Source organism: Montipora capricornis, chromosome 11 (assembly GCF_036669925.1).
Source record: "Montipora capricornis isolate CH-2021 chromosome 11, ASM3666992v2, whole genome shotgun sequence".
Lineage (NCBI taxonomy): Eukaryota > Metazoa > Cnidaria > Anthozoa > Scleractinia > Acroporidae > Montipora > Montipora capricornis.
The window spans coordinates 37,282,813-37,304,431 of NC_090893.1; the positions used below are offsets into that span (position 1 = coordinate 37,282,813).

Consider the following 21,619-nt stretch of genomic DNA (forward strand, 5'->3'; position numbering starts at 1 on the left):
ATTGGTTAGGTACTTTTGCTTCGAGCAAATGTGAGGAGGTCCCTGTACGCGTGAGGTATGCGTGGTGTCGACGGAGCTTAGTAACCGTCTCCTTTCGTCACGGACGTGACCTGGGCCCTAGTAATGTTAACTGCCAAAAATGGCGGCAGGCCGCGCTATTTGTGTATTCTTCGAGGAAAAGAATATCTCCCTACTGATTTGGATCGGCATTATCCTGGACAATTATGCTTCAAAGTGTGAAATGTGGCATAAAGCAAGTGTTTCAAGAGCAATAGACATTGGTTTATGGCTACAAACGTAAAGAATGTGGCGACGGGAAAGTGATCCCAAAATCGGGAAGATATGTTCGCAACACAACGAGAGATAATTTGGGACCACTTTTAAGTGAAATTATACTTGGTGACATGTGTTTTGCCTTAATTTTTGGCTGGAATTTCGGGCTTTGGTCTTCCTGAGCTGATCAGTAGTGTTAGTCGGTCATTGTGTTAGCGAGTTTCTGTGTAGAAGGTTTCCGTTTTAGTTAACTCACAACAATTATTGCATCCAGTATGTGTACTGTTTGACACTTAAATTATAGTTCCTTTCCTTTCCTTTCCTAGGTTAGACACCTGGGTTTAATGATCCTTTTTGAAAGAATTTCGCTACCAAATCTGAAATGTTCACGTGGATTTTATACATATCACTTGTCATTTTGCTTAGTTGCACACATCAAACTGAGGCCTGCAAAAGGCTTGGTGTTTATTCAGTTCCCAGTTGCAATGGTAAGAAGCTCCGGACCAGAACATGGTGAAATATGATAACATGCTGCAGCCGTGAGATACAAACCCTTGACAAGTGCCAGTCAACTGACATCTCAAGAGTGTCCTAAAAGCTTGTTGCTGTGGTGGTGCACACTGGCAACAAGCTTTTCTCTGGCCACTATGTGTGTTACATGAAGAGAAATTGGTCTTGCTACTTTGAAGATGACACTCACATCAAAAGGTGTAGTACAATTGAAGCTATCATATTGAATGAAAAAGACTACCTGGTGTTCTATGAGAGGGATTTTTCTGATGACCTGCTGCTGGAAGTCTCAAAGGAATGATTGGCAGTTCTTTCTCAATACCAAGTGACACTGAGCAGCAGCCTGTGAGATTACAAAGCCATGAAACATCCATGTCCAACATGGAAGACCCCCTCCCTCTCCCTCTCCTTCTTCTTTTATGTGAAAGAGCTCTGGTGTGATATAAGAAATCCAGCCCTGTGTAGAACAGCAAAAGATGGAGACGTATCGATAAAAAGATGGAATTTTTGAGGGTGAAATGGGCGAACTTTCAATTTAGTTTATTTCATCTTGTCCGTTAAAAATGTAATGTAAATAAGCAATATTGTCATGTAAAATGGATTGTGATATTACAGTGTTATTAGGAACACATTGTTATAACTATTTAGTATTTTGCTCTTATGTATTGTAATTGAATTAGCGTTTTCGTATTGTAATAATTATATGAGTTGTGACTAGTGCAGGTAGAAATAGTGTAAGTATAAGTAGTGTAAGGAGTTTGTACAGTATAAGTGCAAATGTAAGTATAACGTTAGTACTGTAAGTAGTGGAAGTGTTCGTCCTGTATTTAAAATTGCACGGAAAAAAAGGAATAGCAAAAGATTACTAAGGTCTTCAGTACACACCAATATGTGAATCAGAGAAAGAGTAAGCCAAACTGATTCCAACATACCAACCCACAATACTCCAGAACATGTGGCTGGGAAGATGGAGACCATTATAGACTTTTGTCCGGGCAAGAAGAGGAAGGTTCCTGGCTGTCTAACGTCCTTCTTATCAATGTGGAGAAGGCCACTGCAGCCGGTAACAATTAAAGTACACGATGTACCTACACTCAACTCAGAAATGCTTTTAAGAATGGCAACACCCTCCAGAGAAAAATATCTGAAGTACAAGTTTCATCAACTCTATAAAATATTCAAGATTCACAGGTCAATCTTGCACCATTGAACCATGGCAGGCACTGGTGCCTAGTTGTTGTGAACCTGGAAGAGACCGTTTCAGTCTATCTGGATTCTCTGTAAGATGGTGCTGGTGTAAATTTGGCATTTTCTAGAAACCATAACTTCCCAACAATGTCATGTTGTGCCTCCATCAATGGGATCAATACTTGGACCTTGAAGAACTGGAAGTATTTTGTAATTCCTTTGATCTGACATTGCACAGCAGCTCAACAGTGATGAATGTGGGGTGTTTGTAGCCACTTAGGCAGAGTGGGGGGTTTGTAGCCACATGGGCAAGCGCATTGCCCTAGGATTGCCTCTTGATTTTACTCAAGATCAAATGGTAACTTTTCGTTACTCTCTCATACTCAACATTGCATAGAATTCATTGTCTCTGTACATGTACATGTGAAATACTCTGAAAATCATAAAAATAAAATACCTCTATTAAAGTGCAAAGCCAAATGGGGGAACCTGCAACCAAGAGGAAACACCAGTGCTCTGGCAATTCAACAGTAAACAAAGCTGCCACTGCCTCAAAAACAATTGGTTTTCGGAAAGCCCTAAATGGAAACTTGTTAGACAATCAAGCAGCCTGCGAGCACAGCCTCTTTTTATCTCTTTCCTTACTGAGGAGGATGCTTCAACTGACTACACAACAACTGTGTCAGGGAAAGACCCAAACATTATCCCGTTGGACAAGTACACTTCAACTTGCAAGACAGGAAGTGGATCAGAAAATGCTTCAAATAAACCCGGTTGGACATTATGGACAACCAAGAATCAACTGATTTTATAACCCTAACCCCCTGACAACCCAAACCAAGCTACAACTTACACCCCAAAAATTCTTTCAGATAAAGCTTCAAGAAAAACTATGCTGGTCAACCAAGATTGACAAGGCATTACACAACTAATGCGGCAAGGAAACCTGAAACTAAAATCTTGACAGACAATCATAGCTTAAGTATTGACAACACAACTTCTGTGTCAGGAAAAGCTCCAAACAATACCTCTTCAGACACTCAAGCTTCCAATGCAAGTTGAAAGTCTACGCCAGTGCACAGTGTTACCAGTAATAAGGGAAATATTACTAGACAGTCAAAAAAAGAATCCATCAACTCTTTCTAACTCCCAGTCGACTAGCATAAATGAAGATCATTGTTACTCTTTTTGTGCCACCCAAAAAGAAAAAATCCAACTCTAGAGATCTACCTACAAAGGCTGCTACCATCTTGCTAACAGAATATGAGTGTAAATGAATTGAATTAGAAGATCTTGCAGTATTGGAAGGTACCTTAAGAGTGTAGTTCTGTATCGGGAATGTGACACGTAAGGATGATGTAGACAGCCTGATGTCCAAACTTGCTACATCATCTAACAGAAAATACAACATGAAAAGTGGTGGTCGATCAAGAACTGGAAAGCGGGTTTCATTTACAAGATGGTATATAATAAATTATTATGCCAGTGCAAAGGAAAAAAAGCTGACAAATAAAACAACAACAACAACAACAAGAGGCTGCTAAAAAAAAGTACAAGACAAAAACCAGTTACAAAGGCAGGCTCATGCAATGAACACCGTGCCTGAACAACTTGCTCTGTTGTTGTAATTATAAATATAATGTTGAATATGACAGGGAAAAGCTAACAGAATAGCACTTAGTCCAAATTAACCCTTTGACGCCTACACTGGCCTAGACCGGTCAGACTTAGTATTTTATTCTGTCTAACACCAGAGTATTCTACTCGTCAATGGGGAAACCGCAGGAGTCAATTGGTTAATCACTCACTGAAAACCCATTAATCCTTTGACGCCTACACTGGTCTAGACTTAGTATTTTATTCTGTTTAACACCAGAGTATTTTATTCTGTCGAACCCCAGACGATTTTACTCATCAATGGGCAAACCCAAGGAGTCAATGTGTTAATAAAAATTCTCTCAACAGACCAAGTTCAGTGCACGCACAAAAAAAATATATAATTATTTCAGTCTGTAACATTTATCATTTTGTTGTTGAAGCTGCACAATTAGAGCATACAAGTGTTGGCTTGCAAGAAAACTTAAATGACTCCAGTTAGGTGGTGTAACCCACACTGAATCTTCAGGACGATAAATGTTCGCTTGCATGAGCAAAATAACTCCCCTCTATCAGCTGAAAAAGATCACGAAAGAAATGAGATTGCAATCGTTTTCGTTTTAGGAAATTAAGGAGCCAGGTTTTCAAAATTCAAATCCAAAATGTCCACATTCAGTACCCGCCAAAAATGAAAGACCACTTTTCTTTAGTTGGTGTCTCAAAGCTGGGCAAAACAAAGCAAATTTTTCTCAAAAGCAGCACATCGTGGACACAAATCACCGCAAACAGATGGCCACCACTTCTATCCATGCACTAGCACCCAAGCCTCCGCAAAGTCTTGAGGATCAAATGACAATTCAGACTCGTATACCGACAAATACTGTGAATGACAACTTAGTGTGAGCAAAGCCCACACAATAACCCAGTGTATTTCATGTACATACATCACCCTGCTGATCCTCTGCCACTACAATTGTACATGTAGGTGTGTGGATTACATCTGGGTAATCAGAGCATGTCATAAGGCAATGCCTTGAAAAAGTACAAAATATGTTACCTTCACATGCCTTTGGTGACCGAGGACCAAAAACAGGTCCAGATATTTTTATGACTGATGATGACTCTGGACAAAGGGGGGGCTCTATTAGACACCTGGAAACAAGTAATAATACTGCTCTGTACTTTCCACTTCCTGCAAGCTGTCTGGTGTTGGCTATATAACTTTAGTAACAACATAAATAGAGATGATCGTCAACAATTGATGGGACTTTTTCAAAAACTTGTAAGAACTCCTCCAAGCAGCAGCAGAATCTGTATTACAATGTAACCGATATGGTTACTGCAAAATATCCCAGTTGTTACCAAGAGTATGAAAAAAGATCTTTAAAAGGGCAGCAAGAGTGGGCTCTTTGCCATTGTAAAAATCTAATCACCAGAGGAAATAACTCTTTCCTTGGCCACTAAACCGTTTGTTATTTTTATGAATGCGTTACTTAAAGTGGATGTATTTTTAAAAGGTGGTGTAATCGGTTCTTCCTTTTTTCAGGAATGAAAATCGAATCTTTATTGTCAACTGGAATTAAATAACAATTATCTGTACTCTTTTGGACATAAAGAAAAAGTTGATTTGCTTGTTTGTTTGTTTGTTTGTTTGTTTTCCTCTAAAATGCGAGTGAACAAGTGCTTTTTAATGCGCTTGCCCAACTGCTTTTTATTGTGCCTCGACAGTGACAAGAAAATTTTGCCCTTACATATGTTATAAATACGTATTCGCAATGAGTTCTCGTAAAATTAGGGGGAAATCTTAGTAGCTTGTGTTTTCAGAAGTTTGTTTAAAGCACCCAAATGCTATTTAAGTGTTGGCGCAGATCGTGTTTGAAGTTCGTGGTTGCATTGCCGTAGTTTGCCCATTCTTGTACGAAGCCAAGCTGGCGTGTTTCAATGAAATACATCAAAACGTGAATGATCTTAGTGGAATAAAGTACATCAGTAAAACTCTTCTTTGACCTTGAACTGACAAAGTTGTTTTTATGGCTTCTAATTTAAGCATGATTCCTATTACCTGGCTATTGACAGTTGACCCTGAAATGGCTTTTTTTTCCTTTTCAATTCGCTCGCTGAGGTTGTGCTTAAAGCTTCTTTTCCTTTAAAAATCATTCGGTTCAAGAAACAATTATTGCCAAACTGGTTAATTGCAAAGTAAATTTCACTGAAAAAACCGATGTCGCACTCATCGCTTCGTAATTCATGCGATATCGGTTTTTAGCGTAAAATTTACCGTGGTTATTAGTCATCATTCTTAAGTCATTAGTTAGGCAATGAACTTTTTTATAGAAGAAAGCAAAGAAAATGATTTAATTATTAAAGCAGCAACCGGAAACATCAAAATGCGGACAATTCGAAACCTTTTATTTTCACAAACTGTACAGGCAGTCAGAATAAATAACCAGGGAGCTCCGCTTTTAGGCTTGGCTAAATCTATATATTACAACAATTAACTTAGTTTGTATTGATGAATAAAAGGTGGGAAATTAGTTTTTGTATCAGAGATACATAAGTCTCTTCATATTAAAGCTCTAGATATTGGGAAAATTATAACAATGACTAAAATAGAAAGTTGTAAAGTAAGAAGTAAACATCATCCTTGACTTGCAATTAACCTAAGAAAGAAAGCTATCAAAAGATTTCTTCGTAGATAATAATTATTTATTCTCATAACGCAGCCCTGTGCTTTTAATCAACCCATGATACTGTTAGGAGAAATTAGATGCTGAACCTTTCAAAGGAGATTTGTACGTAGTCTAACTAAAGAGGGCCAACAGCTTGCTTTAATTAGAAAATTACACCCTATACTTATAAGAAAACGTTCAAATTTACAACATTAATAAATGACGTTAGTCTCTTTCCATATTATTGATTAGAAAAATTAATTCCTCACCTTCAAAGTGGTCCCAAAATGATCTCTTGTTGTGTTGTGAACATATTTCGGGATCATTTTCCCATTTGTAGCCATGAAACAATGTCTATTGCCCTTGAAACACTTGCTTTATTCCAGGTTTCACACTTTAAAGCACAATTCTCCAGGATAATGTGGATCCAAATCAGCAGAGAGATGTTCTTTCTCCCGAAGAATGCACAAAGAGCGACCCCGCTGTCATTTTTATCACCAGGGGCCAGGTCACGTCCGTGACAAAAGCAGACGGTTACTAAATTTTTGTGTCCACAGCTAACCTGACGATGATTAACATCTGTAAAGGCTACCCGAAAGTGTACAAATTTTGTCCGCCATTACTCGAACGACAAGTACTTGAGGCCACAATTTTGTCAAGCGGCGATCCCTCCTTGAGTTCATCTCATCATCCAGCGAAGTCTTTCTGCATGGTTTTTAGTAAATAGAGTAAGAAGAAATGTTATCTTCTTCAAGTTCTTCGTCTTTTTTGTCAGAGGACGGTTCGGAGTTGAGTTCAGACAGGAGTAGTGCGATTTTCGAGGAAAGTGAGGCCCGTCTCGTACCCCATGACGAAGATTTAGAGCCACTCTCAACTCAAGAGGAAGCTGCCGCGTACGAGGCAAACCATGAGAACCAAGACAGCAGTTTTTTTTTTTTTTGCCAATTATTCATGAATGGCTAAAACTGAAACACGAATTTTAAGCAAAGCCGTCTCAAAACCTATAGTTTGGAAACGCTAGATTGACTATGTCTTTTATCGCCCTGCAGTTTTATATCTTTTTGTGTTCATAATCCTCTGCCGTACCACTCACAGGTTATCGAAAATGCCTTCTAAGACAATTGGCTTGGCTTAGAATCATTTTTTGTTGGCAGAAGCAGGCCTGTAACGATTAATTTGCTAAGGTCGAGGGCTGGGAAGCCGAAATTAGCCATTGTGTCGGTTCCGCTTGGTTTGAAAGTGCATCTTTCTTTCAAGATTTTCAAGCTATTCTTGGCTGCACAGCTAGTAGCTTTGTCCGGAGACGTAATGCTAAATCCTGTTCCACTTCACAGTGACTTTGCCTGTCCTTCGGAGCGACTTGGCTTTTGTAACGAAAGCTTTTCATCTTTGGATAGTGAAAGCGAAAGCCATGTCTCATTTGCAAGTGAATTCAACTCGGCAATGGACTCGCTTGATGACTCTGAACCTTATCTGTATTTTAACCTGGATTTACCGAGCAAAGGCTTAAGAATTGGCCATTGGAATGTTAACCATCTAACTTTGTCTAAATTCGATCAAGTCAAAATGTTTTTGATAAACAAGGATGGAACGCCACAAGTTGATGTCCTCTGGTTAAATGAAACTTTCTTAAAGACTACTATTCCGGACACTCTCTATTCAGTTCCTGGATTTACAATCTTCAGACGCGACCGGCAAACAAAAAGTGGCGGTGGAGTGCTGGTTTTTGTTAATGATGAATTGCATGCAATTCGTAGAATGGATCTGGAAGACTCAAACTTGGAGATATTGTGGCTTGAGGCTGCTCCTTTTAAATCTAAAAGGCCTTTTTTATTGGCTGGAATTTATCGACCTCCATCCTCTACCAGAGCCGATGATATCGCTCTTGAAAATAACATCGAAAAGGCCGACTTATTGAATAAAGACACTATTCTAATCCGAGATTTTAACGTCGATGCCTCCAATCCCCAGACCTATAACAAACATCGTCTTTGTAAGAGCCTAAATAGCATGAATTTTAAACAGCTTGTCTCTACAACGACACGCCCAGTGAGTAATGCGTGCCTAGACCACATCTATACCAATAACCCGCAGCGAATCGAAAACATTGTCTGTCCTAACATTGGTCTTTCCGATCATCTACCAGTAAGGAGATTCAACCGTAATTATGAGCGTAACCATCAACAAAAAGGTAACATCTAAAAGCATCGATACATGAAAAATTTTAATGTGGAACAGTTCAAAGCTACGCTCAAAGAAACCCCGTGGGACTCAGTGTTTATTTTGACGACATCGATGATATGCTGTCTTCGTGGGAATTGTTATTTAATACAGCATTGGACTCGAATTGTCCTTGGCGGGTCAAAAGAGTCGCAAAGGCCAGAAAACTACCTTGGCTGAATAGTTCTGTTACCAAGCAGTTTGAGGGAGCGGGATAGGCTTTTAAAGATTGCTAAAAGATCGCAAAATCCTGCCGACTGGGAAAGCTACAAAGCAGCTCGGAATAAAGCAGTTTCATTACTGAGAAGAGCTAAGTCCCAATTCTTTAAAACCACCCTTGAACGCAATAAGAACAATCCTAAGGGAATTTGGAAGATCATTAAGTCGCTCATCGGTGTCAATAAACAACAATCAATTCATCGCTTGAGAATCGATGGGCATAATATCGTAAATAATAAAGAAATGGCTGAAGCATTTAATATTCATTTCTCAACAATTGCAAACAAGCTGAGGAATTTGTTACCTGACATACTGTTTGACACCGCTAAACTGAGTAACTTTGTAAGATCACGGAAGGACGAAAGCGCTATCTTCTCGATTCCATCAATAACAGAAAGAGACGTCGTTAGCTATCTTCTAAAAATCGATTCCAATAAATCCACTGGCATTGATGATATCAGTTCGCGAATGCTTAAGTTGGCTGCTCCATTCATTACACCTTTAATTGCAAGGTTGATCAACCTTTCTTTTTCCTTAAATGTGTTTCCTTGTCGTTGGAAAACTGCCAAGGTGACACCGATCTTCAAGAGCGGAGACCCTGCTGACGTTACAAACTATCGTCCAATTCCCGTTTTGCCCATACTTTCGAAGATTGCTGAGAGACATGTTTACAACGCACTCTTCAGTTTTCTGTCTGAAAATGACCTAATTTACACTAGGCAATCAGGCTTTCGTCCAAGACATAGTACATAAACTGCCTTGATCAAGGTCATCGACGATCTCCTATTTAACCTCGATAATGACTGTGTTAGTAGGATGGTTTTGATTGATTATCGTAAAGCGTTCGACATGATAGATCATACACTGTTGTTAAAGAAACTTGAAGTTTATGGGCTTAGTACGGAAACCCTCCAATGGTTTACCTCTTATCTGACGAATAGACGCCAACTTGTTAAGTTGGGGGATAAACAGTCAAATCTTGCTAACGTTCCTCATGGTATTCCCCAGGGATCTATACTCGGCCCCTTGTTATTTATCGTCTTCATCAATGACTTACCCTTTCGTGTTACTTCATCTACGATTGATTTGTATGCTGATGATACAACGTTGACTTCATGAGCGAATTATAGCTCAATTGACAAATTAGAACAGAACCTGGCTTCTTCAGTTGCTGAAATCGCCGAATGGGCAGCTTCTAATAAACTACCGATCAATGAAAGCAAGACCGGTACCAAAGCTATATTCATCACTGGCAAACGTCTTCCCTCAAAGATCAATTACGAGATGGCTTTAACTATTAATGGAACTAAACTTGAAGTTGTCCCTAGTGTTAAACTGCTGGGTCTTGAAATTGACTTTGAACTTTCATTTAATTCACATGTTGAGAAACTATGTACAAAGCTATACCAGCGAATCGGAATATTAAAAAAGATACGATCTTGCCTGCCCATGAGACAAAGACTATCGTTTTACAACTCCATGATTAGATCGGTTTTGCATTATGTCAGTTCAATCTGGACTAGCTGCGACAAGAAGAATCTAGGTCGTGTATTGAAGTTGCAAAAACGAGCGGCCAGGGTAATTTCCGATGCCGGCAATCAAGCGTCTAGTGTCAAGCTGTTCAATAGACTTCAGTGGCTTCCATTTTATGAGGAATCGAAAATAGCTAATGTGCTGCGTTGCGTACAAACGTATCAAGGGTGAAGTACCCTTATATACTGAAGGCTCTTTAATACTCAATAGTCAGCAACACAATCGTAATAAAAGATATAGTAACATTAACTTTATTTGTCCAAGATTTAATCGTATGACTGAAGCGGGAAGATCATTCGCAGTTACTACTTGTCAACTTTGGAACAGCTTAAGTCTAGAACTCAGAAATTCCGTATCATTGGAATCTTTTAGGAACAATTTTAGAAAAAATCTTTTTGCTGTACAAAGGAAGCTTCACCATTTTATAGTTTAGCTTTTGATTCATTATTTGCTCTCAAGCCATGTTTTATTTTTATTTACAATTAGTTTTCAAGTTCTTGTCAGATTTAAATTCTTAGCTTACTTGATGGTCATGTTGGAATTAAACGTACATTGTATTTTTAGCTTTCACATTTCTATGTACACTTTTTATCATATTGCATTAGTTTTGTAAGAATTTTTAGATAGAGGGGCACAGGTTTGTTAGTTACCTCAACTATTCCGTGCCACCCTCTTTAAATAAAGTGTATTATTATTATTATATGAGTAAACCGGACATAGCGGCTTCCATCGAACAAGCAAATTTACATCACCCTACGATTAAATTCACGGCAGAAATATTTGCCACTGAAACTGTGTTTCTAGATACAATAGTTTACAAAGGAACGAGATGCAAGGATCAAAAAACACATGTTAAACCAACGGAGATTTCACCTCTTAGTCACCCACCAAGCAATAAAAGGTGAAGCCCTATGAATCCTCAAAAGACACTTTCAAGGAAAGCATTTGAAAATTTAAAATACATTTTCGGGATAGAGGTTACCCACACAATTTGGTAGAAAAACTACTATCGGAAATCAAATTGACAAAGAGGGACTCCGTGCTTAAAGGAAATACCAAAACAAAAACAAAAGCTTTTTGTAACACAACACCAGACATCAGTGTCAAACCTGAAACAAGTTTTACTCAGAAAATGTCAACCCCTACTTGGCCAAATCTTTAAAGAGCCATGGCACCTATTATTTGAAGTAAAAACTAACGGTAAAAGCGCGCGACGTTTCGACAGAACTTCGGTCATTATAAAACCATAAGTGAAGATCGATAAAAATGTTTGCATAAGTATAAATATAAAACAAAAAAGTGAAAGTATGTTAAGTTTGAAAATGTAAAAAAGGGGTGTAAAAAACATGCAAGAATAACATAATTCAAAACGAGACTTGGTCTCAATTCATTAAAAACTAAAAATAAAATAAATGAGGCAGTCAAACTTGTTCTTGCACTTTTTTAAGATGGTAAAATTCTTGGTAAGATCATTGGGCATATAAGAACGTTTTCACACGGAATTGTTTTCCAACAGAGGAAGACGCATTCTTGTGCTTGTCTACGCGTTGATGCAAATGCCGCCGCAAGTAACCAACATAACCTGCATCACACAGGTTACATTTAAATTGATATACAAAGGATTGTTGCTTGACAATAGAGTGCTTGACTTCAGACGGCTTGAGATGTTGTTTGATCTTGTGGCTGACAAAAGTGGGCTGGAAGGTCACTTGAATTTTCTGGCTCAGCTCTTTGAGTTGCACTCTTACTGTAGAGTATGCGAACACCTCATGTAGGAATGTTTGTCATGTATTCTATTCGTATAAATTAGGTAGCTATTTGTGGTCACTAGTCCCTCTTTCACCTTTGATCGAATAAACTAGTGTGTTCTCTCAAGTGTTGTCTCTTCCTCCGAATCGACAAGGTGTCAGAAGTAAAGTACTACATTGCCCGGTTTCCCTGATACATTAGCTGTGTTTTCGTGGTCTTCAACATAGCAGACGGACTTCGCAAACCCGAACCGCTTAGCTTTGAATCTCGTGACAGTATCGCCGTATTGAAAAGAAAATTCGCTGAAATTTGCGCCCATCGTGGAAACGTTGTTAAGGAAAGACAAATTTAACATAAGAACGCAGATGCAAGGCGAGCAGTTTCAGTCCTTTGTAGCTGATCTGAGAATAGATCATTTCACAGTTGTACCGTAACAAAATAGTTCGGAGTTGCTTCTTCGTTCGTCAGGAAGCAGCTTTTGAAAAAAGAGAGACCTCCCACTCGAACGCGCCAGTGAAATCGGTACCGTTAACGAATTCTCCAACAGATACAACTCCAAGCTCTAGCTCGAGCGTTTAAACAGATGAAGTCCACAGCGTTGGCGGAGGAGAAAAGGTTTTCGCATCGAAAGAAGCATCAAAGCCTGATGTCCGTAACTGCAAGAATTGTTGCGGAGATCATCCAGCAAAGCTGAAATCTGGCCCAGAGTTCGGTAGAAAAATTTCTTCATTGCGGAAAACCAAATCATTTCAGAAAAGTTTGCAAGTCGTTCTAACAAAGCAAGTACCCGTCGAGGTACTAGTAATTTGACGTGGTCAACGAAATCTCCCCCCAGCTCTCTAATGATCAAGTCGAAGATGATTTGTATGTTATTGATTGAAATTAATGGCAAACGAGTGGAGCTGAGAATTGACACTGGTGTTAAATGCAATGTCATTACATTGGATTTATTTACAAAGCTCAGCCATGGAAATAAATCTCTCAAAGGCGGTGCAATTGGTTGCTTATGGTGGTGATACGTTATCCACACTCGGTGCTACAAGTTTCGACTGCCATTTGAAGTGTACGAAACGCAACTTGGAATTTCATGTTGATGACAGACTAGTAACACCTCTGCTTGGTCTCGCGGATTCTTTAAGCATGGATTTGGTTCAATTGCACAGCGAGGTCCATGAGGTTGATATTGTTGATGCCCTTCAAGCAGCCGTTTTAGACGAATACAATGATTTATTTAAAGCCCTACCTGTTACAAGATAAGGCTCGACCGCAACTCTACTCCTGTTGGTAGACCACCACGTAAAGTACCCCTTGCAATAGAAGAGTGCGTTAAAAGAGAGTTGGAGAGCATGGTTAAAATCGGAGCGATCACACCTGTGTCTGAACCAACCGAATGGATCTCACAGGTGGTAGCTGCAAGGAAGAAAGATGGTAGCATTCGCATTTGCATAGATCCACTAGATCTCAACAAAGACCTCAGAAGACCTCACCATCCCATGAGATCGATCGAAGATGTTGCCTCCCGCTTGCCTAATACCACAGTATTCTCAACTCTTGATACAAGGAGTGGTTTCTGACAAATTAAGTTAGACTACGAATCTTCTCTCTTCACAACCTTCAGCACACCGCTCGGGAGATACAGATTCCTCCTCATGCCGTTTGGTATTACACTTGCATTGGAAGTTTTCCAGCACGCAGTGGAAGAGCTGTTTGCTGGGTATTCCCTCGTGGATGACCTATTGGTATGGGGAGAAGGAACTGTGGAACATGATGTAAATCTTAGGAAAGTTCTATAGAGACGGCGTGGAGTCAATTTGAAGCTAACTCCAAAGAAATGCAAGTTCCGCCTCGATCAAGTACCCTATGTCGGGCACCTTTTCACAAACGAGAGTTTCAAGCCTGATGAAGCTAAGGTCAAAGCCATGAAAGAAATACCACCTTCTGACAGCCCTGAGTCACTACCCCTATTTCTTGGCATGATCAACTATAAAAATTCTTTGACTTGGGCCATTTTAGTTTCGATAAGAATACAACGCAAGCAGCAGTTACAAACATTTGCTTGAACTGCATAACTTTTATAAACTTAACGTCTCGTATGTTTCGTATGTTACTCTTTTACTCCGCGTAAATGCAAGATAAACCTAGTCCGCACTTTGGCTTATTGCTGCATTAGAATTTGTTCGTCACCTCGACTGTTACAGTCTACCTTAGATGACCTCAAGAGGATCTTGTAACTTAATGGTTACCCTATAGGAACTGTTAAATATCATATGAATGATGTCATTTAGAAACATCAAAATAAGCCAAAAGATCTTGTACAAAAAGTATCCTATTTACATCGATCTTACCCACAGTCCTATTGAGGTATGGAAGTCTGGCGGCCACCTTCAGATGATGAAATACAGAACAATTAATACATAAAACCAGGACGGGAGGGGAGGGAAAATCCAAAGGTGACCAGCAGAGGGATGGAGTGCAGATAAGCAAATGATGAAACGGACAGTAGACGCCAAACAGGAGTTACTCGCCGCTTCTATCGAAATGGTAATGAATTCATAAAGGCAATACCTCTTATACTCGCTTGGGTAAGACCGCTGTAAATAGCCAAAACCTTCTCATGCCGAAAAAACTCGAGCAAAATGTGCGACGCAAAATGAATTTAATAAAGTAGCAACATATAACATCAGCCATGAGGCAACAAAAAAGCCAAAACCTTCTCATGCCGGGTTAACTAGAGCAAAATGTGCTACGCAAAGTGAATTTAATAAATGTAGCAACATATAACATCGGTTATGAGGCAACAAAAAAGCCAAAACCTTTTCATGCCGGGAAAACACGAGCAAAACATGCTACGCAAAATGAAATAAATGTAGCAACAGACAACATCGGCCATGAGGTAATAAAAAAGCCAAAACCTCTTCAAGCCGGGAAAACTAGAGCAAATGCATACGGAATGACATTTATAAATGTAGCAAAGACTAACATGGACACGAGGTAGGACAGAATGCCAAAACCGACAGCTACGCACGACCAAAAAGCGACGGAAAAGGAACAGAAGAATGGACGTTACGTTACCTCTTGCACGTTAGCGTCCTGGGCCGCTTGAGCCGGAGCTGGGTACACTACAATGTCTTTAACAACGTTGGCTTCAGGAGCGCAAGGAACTTGAGATTCAGCCTCAGCAGCAGGTTCAGCCATATTGAGGTCAAGAAGCTTCTATCGAAATGGTAATGAATTCTTGGGTAAGACCGCTGTAAATAGTTAGGAAAAAAGAAGTCCTTTCTTAGGTCATCACAGCAAACACCTCCGGAAGGTATTTTTTGCAGGTTGCAGGTTGCCGGTTGAAATTTCATTATAACTAGAAAACCGCTGGCACTATAAAGAAAGGTAAAGTGATAGACTTGCCGTGACTGTTACATGAATAGCTAACCTTAGGCCTAAAAACTTTTCCCTTAAAGCCTGTTACGATGTCTGTCGATGCCTCTATGAGTTGCCTTGGTGTTGTATACCTTCAGAATGGGAACCCTGTGGCATATGCCTCGCGCTCTCTCACAGAAGACGAATCTCGATACGCGCAGGTCAAGGAAGAACTGCTCGGTGCGACATTTGCATGCAAGAAATTTCGCGATTTCATTTATGGTCGAGAAGCCTTCATTGAAACTGACTACAAGCCTCTTCATACTGCACCTGCCCGTCTGCAACGTATCCTGTTACAGCTTCAGAGGTACAATTTGAAGTTCATTTATAGAAGAGGAACGGAGATTCATGTAGCGGATGCATTGTCAAAAGCCTACATTACTGAAGAACCTGGTGTAGAGGATGACGATCAGCTTGATGTGTTATCTTTCTCGTCGATCTCTCCCATACGCATGGCCGAGCTCTAGAGTCATACTCTTGCAGATCCCATTATGCAAAAAGTGGCTCATTTCATTGCAAATGGCTGGCCGTCAAAGGTCAAAAGTGTAACCCCAGATGTTAAAGTCTACTTCCTTATAAGAGATGAGCTGATTGTTGACAATGGAGTGATTCTGAAAGGCCTCAGAGTTGTGGTTCCAAATTCCTTCCCCAAAGAATACATCCAGCTTCTCCACAAAGGGCACCCAGGGACAGATGCTACCAAGAGAAGAGCAAAGGATATGTTGTACTGGCCCTCCATGATGCTGGAAATTGATTGTATGATAGCCTCGTGTCAGCATTGCAACAGTGCAAAACCACACCAGCAGAAGGAGCCGCTTTTGGTCCACCCTGTTCCGGTGCTTTTGTGGTCCCTTGTCAGTGCTGATATATGTGATTGGCAATCAACGCAATACTTAATTCTGATTGACTCATATTCCGGCTGGTTGGAGATGAATTCTCTCCACGAGTTTTCTGCCAAAACTGTTATTCAGAAGATGAAGCGCCACCTTTCTGTTCATTGAATTCCATGCAAGTTGCTTTCCGACAAAGGCTCACAATTTTCCAGTAGAGAATTTAGAAGCTTTGCCAAAGAATGGAATTTCCATCATTTCACCAGTAGCCCTCTCTTCCCACAGTCCAATGGCCTGGTTGAGAATGCAGTGACGCAAGCCAAGAACCTGCTTGACAAATGCAAGAAGGATGGTTCAGATCCTCTGCTTGGCTTCTTAATCTCAAGAATGTTCCACGAGATCAAGTTCTTGATTGCCCTGTGCAGCGTTGATGTCCGTTCTCCCGGTTGCGAAGAAGCTCCTTGCTCCCAGGGCCCTCAGCAACTTACATGTTTTCTACCGCCTCAAATCCAAGTGAATGCAGCAAAAGGCCTCTTACGATCGTGGCGCCAAACCTCTTCCACCTCTCAATCCTAGGCAGGTTGTGAGACTTCACACCAGCAAAAGCTATGAGAAAGTTGGTATTGAGAAACAACCCACTGCAGACCCGCCGTCCCACATTGTGAATAGCGAGCTTACGCAACAGGACGGCTAAATGACGAAAAAATGTCCCGTAAGATCGGGAATGCACAGTCTCGCGCGACATATTTTCGCCATTCTGCCGTCCTGAGTCTTTCAGCCGTCCTGTTGCGTAAGCTCGCTATTGTTGGAGACAGAGAGAGAGAGAAAACCGCAGAAACTGCAGACATCTTCAGGCTGTTCCAGAACGTGCTCCTGCTCCTCCTAAAGCAACGAATTAGAATGTTCCCGCTTTTCCTGCAGCAGCCAGGCAGAGCGCTTCTCCTTTCTCCTCTGTTGAGTCTCACCCGTGACACCTGCCAAGTCTCCACGGCCTCGTCATTCTCCTGTAAGGTCCCCCTGTCAGGCCCGAGACTCCAGTTAAATCTCTATCATAAACGTCTACGGAAAATGTTTCTGCTTCCAGTTGCCCCTCGCGTCCCAATGCTCAAAGACCACTTGTTGTCACTAGGTCTGGACGGATCTCAAGACCAAATACCAGATATCACTATTTTGTTACTTGATTGAAGAAACTCGTGTAAGTTCTATTCTTGGACCGGATTAGATTTTAACCACTAGGATTGATGAACTACGAATTACTTTTAGTGTAATTAGTTTCGTTCGTTTTCTTTCAGCGTGCTCTTATTTATTAACTTCGTTTGGCCAGTCTGTACTGATTTGGTTTACGAAGGGGGATGTAGAATATGTGTGAACCTCATGTAGGAATGTTTGTCATGACTCATGTATTGTTTTCTATTCGTATAAATCAGGTAGCCATGCGTGGTCTCAAATCCCTATTCCACTTTGGATCCAATAAACTAATGTGTTCTCTCAAGTGTTCTTTCTTCCTCGGAATCGATGCTTACAACATCGGCTGAAGTGACTGTCCAGCCCATGTTTGTCAGCGACGTCAAGCCGTCTATTTTCAACCAACAATCCCTTGTTTATCAATTTAAATGTGACCTGTGTGATGCAAGTTATGTTGGTTACACGCGGCGGCATTTGCATCAACACTTAGACGAGCTTTCGACGTCTTCCTCTATTGGAAAACATTTCCGTGTGAAACATTCTTATACGTGCCCAATGATCTTACCAAGAATTTTACCATCTTAAAAAAGTGCAAGAACAAGTTTGACTATCATTTATTTATTTAATGAACTGAAGTCTCAATGTTTAGTCAGACTCAATTCGTGCGAAAGTCTTCAAATCATTTTTAACTATGTTAGTCTTGCATGTTTTTTGAAACCCCTTTTTCACATTTTCATACTTTACATACGTTTACACCTTTGCTTTATATTTAAACTTATGCAAAAAAAAATTATCTTCACTTTTGGCTTGATAATGACAGAAGTGCGGTCGAAACGTCATTCGCTGTTACCGTTGGTTTTTACTTCAAATTGCTTTCAAAAACCTTTGCTTGTAGGCACCTATTATTTCCTACAAGAAAGGGAAAATCCTTAAAGGATCTGCTCGTTAGAGCAAAACTATAAAGGGTTCTATACATGTTTTCACACAGGAAGGGAATCAGTGTGGCCTGTCACCCCTTACGTTACTTATCTTAAAAACATATATTTGGCGCAACCTCGTTCCCATGGTCTCTTTGTCTTTGCCTTCTCAACGACAATGGAGACCGTGGGAACAAGGACAATACTTCGCGTACTTGTACTTGTATTTATTTAACTCTAAATTTTCCTACTCTTAACCTCAATTACCCAAAAATGTAACAAAAATAATAATGCCTATTACCCTGATGAACTGAGCAGATCTTGAAAAGCCCCTTGGTGTTGAAGTTGGAGCTGTGAATACGAGCAAAGGCTTTCCACTTGGTCAGTTCATAATTGCTCTTTGGCGTTTGCAAAGAGATTCCAATTCGCGGATTTGACTTGTTGCTGCAGTCCTGTACAACACAGCGACAAGCTGGCATAGGTGCCAATTATATTTTTTTTTACAGACGATGAGCATGTACAACGGGATACTTTTCCAAATGTGGTTGTCACTTCGCCTCAGAGCACTTTGTTTTTGATGATATGATGATGTCACGGACTCCCTGGGATCTTACTGGGACAAGTAATGGCGGTCGCTCGTTCTCGAAAAGCATGCATCGAAAAAGTGCACTTTCATTTGGAATTTCCAACTTAAATTTGGCAGGCGTAATTATTGACATTCAAGGGTCACGAAAAGCAAAAAACAAGAAAAAGTCAAAATTTCGTCTCAGTAGCATTTTAATTATACAAATTTCTCAAGAGTAGAATTTACTGAGAATGTACTTGAACTTCCCGGAATTTCTAATACCAACTTTTTCTAATACCTGAAAGTCGTAAAGTTGCCTTTGAAAATACACCCTTGTGCCAGAGATATGGAGAGCATTAAATGAGCGGGAATTAATCAAATATTATCTCAGAGCTTGATAGAAGGTGTCTTAGGTATTGCGCTGATTAGTGTTTATAAGGGCCTCTTCATATGAGCCCGGCTGGCTTGGTTTCCGAGGTGTTGCTTTGTCTCTAAAATCTTGTTTGTAAAAGCTTCGATGTGTTCGTATGAGAAGGCAGGTTGGCTAGGTTTCCGAGATCGCGGTAACGGGCTGAAAATTTTGCCATATGAACACTTCATCCCCGTTACGGACAGTACCGAGTTTTTACTTCTCTTTTCTTCGATAATGAAGCTTAGATTAGTTTCATTTGATAGTTAACGTAAAGTCAAAATTAATTTGAGGTTGCTTAAACAAAGAAAATCGAGAAATTCTCGCCACGCTTGTTCGTTACACCTGAATCGATCGCGTCACAAAATTTTCATCTCTGAAAGCAGGCTTAAAGTTGCCATATGAACAGAAACCAATTTCATCTTGATAACCGATCCATCTCGATCAACCGGGATCATGTGAAGAGCCCAATAACCGTATGATAACATTGTCAAATCACCGTGGATATGTAACTATCAGTCCTCTGGGCAATTTGACAATGGTTCGGACAAAGTTATCAACAAAAGGAGTAAAGCAGATGCTACATTGTACTTTGTTTGGGGCATGTATTCGTCACGTTCTTAATTTTCCCAAACAAAAAAAGGCAAAAGTAAAGTCATCCTAGGTAGGGTCACAGATTACCAAGTATGTTGTTATGTTTTTATCTCTGTTCAATTTAAGGAAACCTTGCATTCAGAAAGCCAGTAAGTGCTACAGGATATGTTGATCGAGGTGACCGTGTAGTAGATGGAAACCTCCGGACTGCGATGTGGCTGTTGTGGTGGCAAGTTGACTTGGGAAGGATGGTGCCAGTGAATGAAGTGATCATCTACTGCAATACTAGCTATGGTCATTATTTCGTGGTCAGAGTGGGTAAGGTGGCTAAAAATATAGATATTTACCTTTTCTGTTCTCAGCTGACAAGGAAAAGAAGGAAATACATTTGCACTGTGACCATTCCTTTCATGAAAGATTCAACCATGGTGATTTTTTTCCATAAAGTAATTTTCTTGGTAGAAATCTTTAAACCATTGTCCGTTTTTTTTTAAAGGAAACGTGTGTACCCATGCAGTTGTTCAAAGGCCGGATAGCTTTGTCCGTGTATGCTTGTCCAAATGTGACAAAATATCAACATTGCCAATTTCAAGTGTCAACTATACATTTATAAATAAAGTTTCCTATATTCATATCAAATTGTCAGATGTTTATGTCAAACGATATAATTATACATCAAGTTTTTTTTAATGTTCATATCAAGTTCCCAGATATTCATGTCAAAACATCTTTCCTTACCAATGCATCTATGCCTATATCGAGCCGACTTTTTCATATTTGGAAAAACGAAGAAAGCCTGGTGCTGAGCATTTCAAAAAGGAAGAGGGAGCGTGAGAACCAGCCGTACAATAAACAACATGGCGGCCACGAATCTCTTCAAGAGTTCTTCGTAAACTGATCAAGATTGCATGTCTATGTTCACAATGTACCGCAGAGCAGAGTAGTACGAAGAAACGTTACGAGTATCAACGACGTATCGTCGAAACACGTCTTCACCAAGTGGCTCTCAGTTATGACATTGAGTAGGTGATGAAAGCCCTGAAGACAAATCTTGGTGTCCTGCCATAACATCCAGGAAAGTGACATCGAGAACAGTACAGCGGGTTCAAACGGCTTTTTTATAGCCCACACTTTTCAGTCTTTAGCTGCGATTTGGATGATGGAGTATTGTAGGTATGAATGTGTGATGGTTTAGTAAATAGTTTCACAATGTTGATTGGCCTTTATGGAGGCTCACTCTGTTTTTGCACATCAAACATTAATTTGCTTACGACTTCATAATATAGGAAAGTAACAGGCAGAATTTTTGCTTTGACAAATAAAGGGATGGCATGTTCTCTTCGAACGGGAAAATAGGCCAGCACTCGCTTTTGAAGAACCAAGATTTTGTTTAAATAAGCATTGGACGCATTGGACGCAATCACCGCTATAGTTTTACTTATTTTTATGATAACAGAATCAACATGGCTTTTCCATGACAAATTTAAAACACCTAGGTATTTGATACAACTTTTTTGCGGTAAACTGACTCTTTTGCTTGTTTCACAATCTAAAATACTTATTTAGGGAGAAAAATGCATTTTTTTCTGACGAGGACAAAAAATTACAAAATTAGAATTTTTTGTATTCAATGTCAACTTATTTTTACTCAACCAATCATGTACGTTCTTTAACTCTGCATTAACAGTTTGTTCAACCGCTTCGAAATTCTTATCAGCATAAAGTATATTACGATCATCTGCGAAGAG

The 21,619-nt window shown here is 39.9% G+C and overlaps 1 protein-coding gene across 2 annotated transcripts in view; it reads left to right on the plus strand.

The window, feature by feature from the left end:
- Positions 1-21,619, plus strand: part of LOC138022858 (uncharacterized) — a 295,342-nt gene that overhangs the window by 212,706 nt on the left and 61,017 nt on the right. For both annotated transcript variants that reach the window (XM_068869847.1, XM_068869846.1), the window contains exon 6: positions 19,998-20,189. In XM_068869847.1, coding sequence (XP_068725948.1) covers positions 19,998-20,189 — 192 coding nt within the window. The remainder of the gene's footprint in view (positions 1-19,997; positions 20,190-21,619) is intronic.